At 45.1% G+C, this 8,916-nt stretch overlaps 1 protein-coding gene across 1 annotated transcript in view; it reads right to left on the minus strand.

The window, feature by feature from the left end:
- LOC8035797 (MAU2 chromatid cohesion factor homolog) overlaps window positions 1–8,897 on the minus strand; it is a 56,916-nt gene extending 48,019 nt beyond the window's left edge. Inside the window, exons 1-4 of the mRNA XM_029966209.3 lie at window positions 8,647–8,897; window positions 3,670–3,687; window positions 3,509–3,574; window positions 2,145–2,240 (exon numbers count right to left, since the gene is read on the minus strand). Of these exons, the coding sequence (XP_029822069.1) occupies window positions 2,145–2,240; window positions 3,509–3,574; window positions 3,670–3,687; window positions 8,647–8,874 (408 nt within the window). The 5' untranslated portion in view covers window positions 8,875–8,897. The remainder of the gene's footprint in view (window positions 1–2,144; window positions 2,241–3,508; window positions 3,575–3,669; window positions 3,688–8,646) is intronic.
- Window positions 8,898–8,916: the final 19 nt, after the last annotated feature.

An 8,916-nucleotide genomic window follows, 5' to 3' on the forward strand; every position in this document is an offset into this window, starting at 1 on the left:
GAATTTTACAATGCTTTTGTGCCGGGTGTATCTCGAAACAACCCATTCCGATTTGAACCCATTCGCGAAACACCATTCGCGTTTTAACAACCCTTTCTCATTTATATTTGTCTCATTTGAACCCCTTCAGATTTAAACCATTCTCGTTTTAACCCATTCGCAAAACGCCATTCGCGTTTTAACCTTCCGCGTTTCGACCCTTTCTCATTTGAAGTTGCTCTCATTTGAACACAATATTTGAACAAAAGACAGTGAGGCACAGAAAGGAGGAGGAACAGTTGAGAGATGAAGGTTGAAGATGAAGCGAAGCTGGTACATAGGTGCTGTGAAGTGGCACCATATCGTGCATAGCCCATGAAACAATTTTTCTTATACCTGCGTGCTGCCCCGAGTCTGTTGACGTAGCTACCTGGGCACATGGTGACGTGATTTCAAGAGTACTAAATTTCTCCTCTGGCGTTGTCGATGTCGTTAATTTGTCGTCTTGTGGAGCGGATGGATCATTGTGCTCGCCGTGAGTTACTGCTTCTAAGCACTGCAGAAAGATTGTGAGATCATGATGTTGGGTTCATTCGGGTTTGGTGGTCACGTCGAGAATGCGAGTATTATAAGCATACTTTTTGAGATGAGCACGTCTACATTGGGGGCTATTCATTGCTCCAATGCTGGGGGTTGTGCACGCCATAACGCGTTGGGAGCTGCGACTATTTTTTTTTCGAAATGTGCAGGTGCGGATGTTGCGTGGCTTGAGGGCTTTCTTACCAGGCACAGCTTTTTTCCTTCATTTCGGTCGCAAATCATTGGATACAAATTATGCACATCTGGCATGCCCTGTGAGGATATCGAATTATTTATAACCAGTGTCAGAGTGGTCCTACAGATCTACGATCATTGTATATTTGCCTATGTGTCGTCCGTCATGCCGTGGATTGGCATGACCTCTAGATGTCATTTTCCAAGGTGCGTTTCAAGGGGCAATAAAGCTTCAGGTGCCTGGACTTCATAATATCATTGGTTCCTTTATTTTGTTTTCGTGTGAGTGTACAATGAAATTATTATTTTTCCCTGGCCTGATCATGTACACGGTCAAAGTGAGAGAAGTCGTTTTAAAAATGGTCAAAACCAGGAAGTATGTTTTTAGTAAGTTTGAAATGAGAAAGGTTAGTATGAGAAAAAGCATCTTAGAGGATGGTCAAAACCAGAAAGTATGTTTTGAGAAAGTTCGAAAGGAGAAAACTAAAAATGAGAAAAGTTGTTTTGAGAATGGTCAAAACCCGAAAGTATGTTTTGAGAACAATTTAAGTGAGAAAGGGAGGAAAGCGAAAGTTGTTTTGCGCTGGGTTGAAATGAGAGGGTGAAAACGAGAAGGTAGAAATGCGAACAGGTTAAAATAAAAGTGCTTCCAGTTTTATTTTTTTTTTTTTAGTATTTATTTTTATTGTTTTCTTGTGTCAGCAAATCTAAACATAATTAAGAATTAAAACCTTGAGACAAGGAAAAAAAAATGTAAATGACAGCTGTATGCTGTGCTGGTTTTGAGATGGTGCTGTGTATGTCCCCTTTTTGTGACCCTGACTCAAGGTTTTAATTCTTAATTATGATTGTTCACCAGCTTGCCTGCATTTTGACTATTATTTCAAATCTAAACACATTCTTTGTGCTTCAATAACGAGACCAGCGCTGTTTCTTGTGACAACAGGTCAAATATCTGTCGCAAATTAAGGAATTATATTTCAAACATTATATTTTTTCCAACGCTTGTGGAATTAATCTTTTGCCGTATATTTTTTTGAAGATGAAAAAAAAAATGTGATGATGACTTTTTTTCAAGCATGTTTTAACATTTTTATTTTTTTTTTCTAGAGAAGCATGTGCATTTAGTACGCACAAACATGCCAAATGTTTTTTTTTCCTCTGTAAGTATCTTTTTTTTTCAATAATTGTGTGTACTTCCTGCAAACTATGGATTGGAGGAAGGCTTTTGCTTCCCTACCAGGCCTGATCCGTGAGAATCCCAAATCAACTTCAATTCAATTTGAATATAGATGTTGAAAAAATGTCCCAGTGCACCCTTTTCCCACGGCCAGAACCAAACAACCCCCATTATGCTGGCCACACGACATGCTGCCACTTGACGTGCTCACCACAATGCGGAAGATGAGCCTGCAGTGCCAGAAGGTGGTGTGCCTCGAAGACTCGATGGCCTTGGTCAGGATCTGCTTGGCTGCCGCTGTCTGGTTCTGCGAATGGTCCTTATTCTTTTTTTCCACAATAAACTCCTCATATGGCGTCCCAGCAAGCATTACATTTTCTGGACTACACACGTTTAAAGTTGAAATATTAAATGGTTCAGACTATAGGGGGATTAGTTCTTTCTAGATTGGCCACTATGATGAGACGAAACATGTTTTGTGAAAAGCACCATTTGTAAAAATTAGTCGACTTCTCCTAATGCTATTACTTAAATTACTTAATACCAAACACGACGACACCTGCGGTGCACAAAAAATGCCAGTGTCCTCCTTCTCAGAATCTACATATTCTCCCAAGAGTTTTGTTTTTCTATCCGGCGAAAACATTTATGAAGTTGTTTATACTATAGATTAGGCAATGAAACATAAACGTCGAGTGAATTAAAAATGTTGACCAGCCACCCTCTGTCCGATCTCATCTGAAATCGTCCAGCTGCGGACTGTAACCGTTGTACTACCAGATGTGCGGGACACCCTGTCCAAGGTTTGGAACACCCTCGTGCACGACTAGAAATGCCTAGAGTGCCCAACTAAGTTAGTAATCAAAGTAGCGATACTTCGGCCATCGGATGGATGGATGGATCGCGATGGCTACACCCTTTGTAACGGGTGGCAGCTTGCACCACCTAGCCTATCTTGGCCAAGATAGCCTAGCCTATCTTGGCATTTTAAATCATTATTGCCAGCTACCTCAAGCTTTGTCTAAAATAGCAGGAACGGTCTGCCGCCCTTCAGAAATATTAAAAGGGACCAGAAAAGATCAAAACAGTATTCATCGAGCTTCCCAATGCCGTACTGCCATAAAATACCGAGCCTACGCCCATTCCATACTAAGCACACACCCCAAATTTAGCAACATCTGAAAAAATATGCACAGTACATATATAGGTAAAATTGATGACCTAACAAGCGCCCATTCTCCAATTTTTGCGATTATCTCCATATTTTGAAAGGGCACTTGCTCAATATTTTACGGTAGTCCAGGGGCCCTAATCTATACGGCAGTACCAAGGGACCGGGACATCACCGCCTGCTGTAATTGGTCAGCGACGCACCGCCGACCAATCAGAGCAGGCGGCGATGTCCCGGCCCCTTGGTCTCGCCGAGTAGTAGGGCCCCAGGAAGTCGCGTTTTCAAGTTGTAACAATCGCCAATTACGTCTGCTCTGCCCCGAGTCCCAAAATGGCGGCACCCATAAGGTCGGGGAATAAAGTGCAGACACTCCAGGCGTAGTTTATGCACCTGGCCTCACCCACCCTTTTCTCGTAGAGGTCCGCCAGGGCGTTCGCCGCTTGAAACTTGACGTCATCCAAGCCCGCGATCTGAGGCGACAGTTGGTAAAGGCGGCAATACCGCAGGCTCATGAGAGACCCCCAGCCCGGGGCAACCCCCAAGCGCTGGCCCACAAAAAGGATACATTCTGTGACAGGTACCACTGCAAAGAGAAGACAGCAAAAACGGGGCCACCGTTAGACGCACGTGCACCAAAAGGTTGTGCGCGGGCAGTCGGTGCGTGAGAGCGACACTTCATTTATTCAAATACCTACACCGCCTAGAAAAGCGTTATGGTAAGGTGGGCACATAGACAAAGAGGAAAACTGCACATTAAAACAGAAAAAAAAAAAAAAAAACTATGATTTTAAAAGTGGAAGCATTACAACATTCAAACACAAAGTTTAGATATATATTTGCGCGTTGTCATAAAACAGCTCTGACAATAGTATTTCAACAATGCCACAGGGCATTATGTTCGTCAACAATAGGCCCCAGAAAAAACAAAACATTTAAACAGATCAACTTTATGCTTGAACAGACAAATTTTTTTTTAATTATCTCTCCCATGTGACATTTTAGTAGATTCAAAAATATGTATTTATTTACAGATACCAGAACTGTTATGGAAAATATTATGTAAAAATTTCAGGCGGATGCGTCTTAGACCCAAAGGTTTCCAGCGTTGCGATGACTTTATTTCAGTTATACTAGCTCTGAAATCTCGATTTCCTGTAACAAACCTTGCGGCATGGCTCTGTATCTTTCCTACTTGATCAACTAGGTTATGCCTGAGAGGGCCCCAAACTGCACTCGCACATTCGAGCATAAGCCTCACGTGTAAAAAATATGTCAAAATACGCTGACCGAAAACGATTGTGTGCCATTCTCACCTTGTCAGTGACTATATTATTTATATTACACAGTCACTAATAATATGAAGGTGTCTTTGGGAAAGTGTAAAAATTGACAAGACTGCCGGAGGGAAAAACGTCTCTGTTCAGTGACAAGGTGCGAGTAAATGATGACTGGTCCATTTGGAAGTAGACAGAAGGCATGGAACTTCCTACTCTGTCACTGCCTGGTTCCTCCAATGGGCAGTCAATTCCCAGATAGTCTTGCAAATATAAGTCCGCGAAGCATCGGACCGAGGTTGAAGAATAGAAATAACAGAGAAGAGTAGACAGTGTGTCCCCCCCAAAAAAATATACCGATTTTTTTCACAGCAAAAAAAAAAAAAAAAAAACTATGTCTTGTTAAACGCCAATTTTCCACCCAAATGTAGCGACAACAGTCTGAACAAGATACCAAAGTATTGGAACTAACCGTTATCTCAATAAAAAGCTCAAGTAATTTTTTGAAAATTTTAATTGGAAAATAGGGCCCGTTTTCGGCAACTGGCGCCATTCGGCCCCATGTATTCGGGAGCGCCGTCGGTTGCCATTTTCCCATTGAAAGTTTCCGAAAATTATTTATAATTTTTCAATAAGTTAATGGCTAGTTCTGAACTTTGGCATCCGGTTTGGACCACTAGTGGCTACATCTGGGCAAAGAATGGACATTCGGCGATGCAGAGTTTATTTTTGTGATAAAAAAAAACTGCCCATTTTTTGGGGGGACACCCTGTACTTCTAGCAGAAAGAATAAAACATAAACAAGATAAGACACAGAAGGGCATATTCCTTCAACTCACAATGTTGTGAGTTTCTCTTGCTGTTTTACTCCTTCTGCTACAAGTATACTTATGCCAACACGCTTGTCACAATTATAATGCGGGCGAGTTTTTTCAACACTCCATTTACATGATGTTGAAACTTGGAACAATTTGAGCTTGTATTGTCAACCCATGATCATCACATCACAGTGATTCCCGAGACACGACTATGTGACCACGTCGACGACAGAACTTTTTCTGAAGAATGTAAAATATTTAAAAAAGATTGCCCTTTGCATGAAGGGGTGGGAGGGTTGCTGTCACATTAAAAAAATTATACTGACTCTGTGTTTTTCAGCCAAAGTAACAGATGATCACAACAGCTTGAAATTGAAGTAAGAGTTGGGCAGTATGCGAGGCTGCTCAACCCTCACGATAGCATTTTGGAAATACATTTTGTGTGGAAGAGAGCGCGTTGGAGATGAAATACAGAAGGCGCGAAACAGGATACACTCATATGGGTAGAGGAAAACACATGAAAGAGCTGTGTGTGTTGTCCTCAGTCCCTGTAATACCCGAGTCCCACGAGAGCGACAAACAGAAACAAACGACAGCGACAAGCCATGACATGAGCATGCTCGCAATGATCCTTTTGGCAGGCGTTTAGTCGGTCGGTGCTTGTGAAGTAAGCATGAGTGATTGCAAGCCTGCTAAAGATAACCGCGCGTGCATGATGCTTGTGTTTGAGCATAGCCACCTTTATTCTACATAGCCTGTCAAATCGCGGAAAATTCTGGTTCGAAATTTGTCGCTGTCGTTTGTTTCTGTTTGCTGCCCTAGTGGGACTTGGGCATAACAATTCAGAAGACAAACAAATAAGCAAGGTCGTTCTGTTTTTCTTGGAACTCATACGATACTCATAATGTGGTCCGGTGCAGCTGGCGAAGGCAGGAGTAGTCAAGAAAGAACATTGAGTAATTCTTCGCTTTGGGGGGGCTGCCAGTTGACCCGGCCCCCTTTTCCACCCTGTTTGGTCTGTTTGTGTGTGTGTGTGGGGGGGAATTTTTCCAGACAGTTTGGTACGACAGAAGCACTGCCTGAGCTCGCACTGACAATGTTATTGAGGTTGCTAGGAGTACAGTGTCTACAAGATGTCTTCCACTGGTGTGTTTAACGTCCTATCCCGCCAGCACACTAAAAGTGGTCCCAAAGTGGCAACAAATGATGTCACAGGAGCTGGCGCGTCAGGTTGTCGAGCGTCGCGATCCTGGCAGTTGGTGCTAGAAGTCCCGGCAAAAAGTATGAGCAAACGAGAGTGACGCTTTCATTGCGGAGTCTCAACTCCTGGTTGTTGAAGCTTCCGTGGACTGTCAAGCTGGAAGCGACCTGTAGCAGAAGAGGCATCTGCCACATCTACCACCTTTGCTGTGACACTGCCAGGATAGCAGTTGGCAGCAACATGACACTTGTATGATGTCATCAAGGGGAAATCGAGGGACCACTTTTTTGGAGGCGGTAAGCACACCAGCCGGAGACATGTTCCGGGAACAATGATAGGAATGCCTTTAATCGCACCCGAGCAGGCTGCGGTGGATACCGTTCCCAAAAGAACTGCGGTTTTTCTGTATTTGGCTGACCTCGGATGAGCTGTGAACGCGAGCAATATGATGTCGATGCTCATGTGCTTCTTCGTGTGAGAGAACTTTTTTAGCAGAAAATAGCTTTCATGCTCACACTTTGAGTTCTCCAGAAGGCTGAAGAAATCACGACGAAATGAGATCCAAAGAACCCAACAACTTCCCGCTACTCGACTTATCTAATAGCCTCGTCCCAATACAGCGACAGACAGCGACAAACAACAGCGACAACGAGCGACGAACAACACTGACAGACAGCCTGTTTGTTCGGGTCTGCCGTCCCACCTGGCGGATGCGACGCAGAACACGGGGACAAGGAAACTTGTTTCCTAGTGCGACTGGAGTTGTCAACAAAACACTTGAAAATACACAGATAAACAGAGTTGGGCGACGCGGTTTTCGTGTTCCGCTCTTTGGGTGCAAAAAGCGCCGACAAACACGGTGAAGGTAGAGACAATTACTTTTCTTCTTGATTAAAGCTTCTGCTTAGCTTTTATTTGCCAATGCCAACTTTCTGCAAACCATCGCGAATATCGACACCAAACTTTTTCCGAACCCGAATTCCCGAATCGTTCTTTGTTTGGGACGTTCGAGGCACTCGAGGTGAGCACCGCGGAATTTCACACCGATTTCGCGGGAGTTTAGATCCAAATAGTCGAGGGCAGATTTTTTTTAGGAACATACGGCATCTCAACTTTGACAGAGAGTGATGACAAATCTCTTGTCTGCCAGAAAGGCTTGCCGGAACGTTGTGTCCTACTTTGTGGTAAGCCGTCCTACATTGGTCAGACCTCTCATCTCTGGCGTATCCATCCTGAGGCAGGGGCGCAGACCACAGCGTCTTGAAGCATTGCCTCGTGCACCAGGTTTTCGCGAACAAAACCAGCCACAGCAAATTCCCTTTCACAACACGACCGCCACCGAGCAAGCCACGACCACTATGAGATGTAGAGTAGGAAGCCCAGGTGGCCACCAAGGCCTTCTTCTAAAGCTGAGCGCCCCGAACGAACCACGGGAGGAATGGGAGGAAGGGTGGGAAGAGAGGCAGCAGGCGGTACAAGCGGGTGAGAAGGATAAGTTCGTCTCCGAGAGATGTTTCTCGGTGGGATTGTTAGGGGGATCGGTGACCGAGTGGGCTAACGCGTCTCTGCTCGGAGCGTGGAGCAAAAGCTTGCGCTGCAGAACCTTCTGGGCTCTATCCCCCACCCGCTGCCCGTTTCGATAAGCATCGTATCGGCACGTGTTCGTGTAACCGCTAGTGCGTGGCACACATTAAAGCCCCCAGGTTAGCGGTTGTACTGCACTGGCTAAATTTCTCGTCTACAACTGAGAGACAAGACACCCTTTGAGGAGTACCAACTTCAAGGCTGTCTAAACATACAAGCAACACAATTTGTAGGGAAAGTTCGCGGCGCTTCAAGTGAGACGACAAACAAGAACTGGTACGTCGTCGATCGTCTTTCAGCGGTGTTTGTCGCTAAAGTGGGACAGGATCAGCTGTCCCACTTTAGCGTGGGACAGCTGATCCTGTCCCACGCTAAAGGCTATAAGAGTAACCACACGCTGCAAAACGACTCCAAGCGACAAAGCCAATCAACTTCCCGCGTCAGGAGAAAATCGGGTAGTATCAAACACTAAGCACCACCAAGAGCAGGGAAACGCTACAATGACAACAAGACGACGCGCGACCCCAAATGTCAGTGGCTACCGTCTACGAAAGGAAACAAGTAGCCTCTCGTATCCTTTTGGAATGTACTACGCTTGGAGTGGCGACCTTCCGAATGTCTGTCCGAAGCCAAGCTACGCGCGCGGGTAGCCAAACAACGCTCACCGCCTTCTCCAAATGGGACTGCGCCAGATCCGTGTTGTTCGTGTACTGGAGCAAATTCATGCCCAGCTGAAGGTGCGTCAGGGCCTCGACCCTCGGCGCTGGGTTCAACTGGAAGATGGCCAACAGACATCGGATGCAGTTCTTCATGCTAGGGGGGCTCATCGTGCGGAATTCTTCGGCCAAACCCAGCAAGGCCAGGTAGGTAGCATCTGGCGCCGAGGACGCCATGATTGTTTCTTGACCCGCACAGCCACTCTGGCTGGGATTGGC

The sequence above is a fragment of the Ixodes scapularis genome, unplaced genomic scaffold (assembly GCF_016920785.2).
Source record: "Ixodes scapularis isolate PalLabHiFi unplaced genomic scaffold, ASM1692078v2 PGA_scaffold11__112_contigs__length_91849675, whole genome shotgun sequence".
Taxonomy (NCBI): Eukaryota; Metazoa; Arthropoda; class Arachnida; order Ixodida; family Ixodidae; genus Ixodes; species Ixodes scapularis.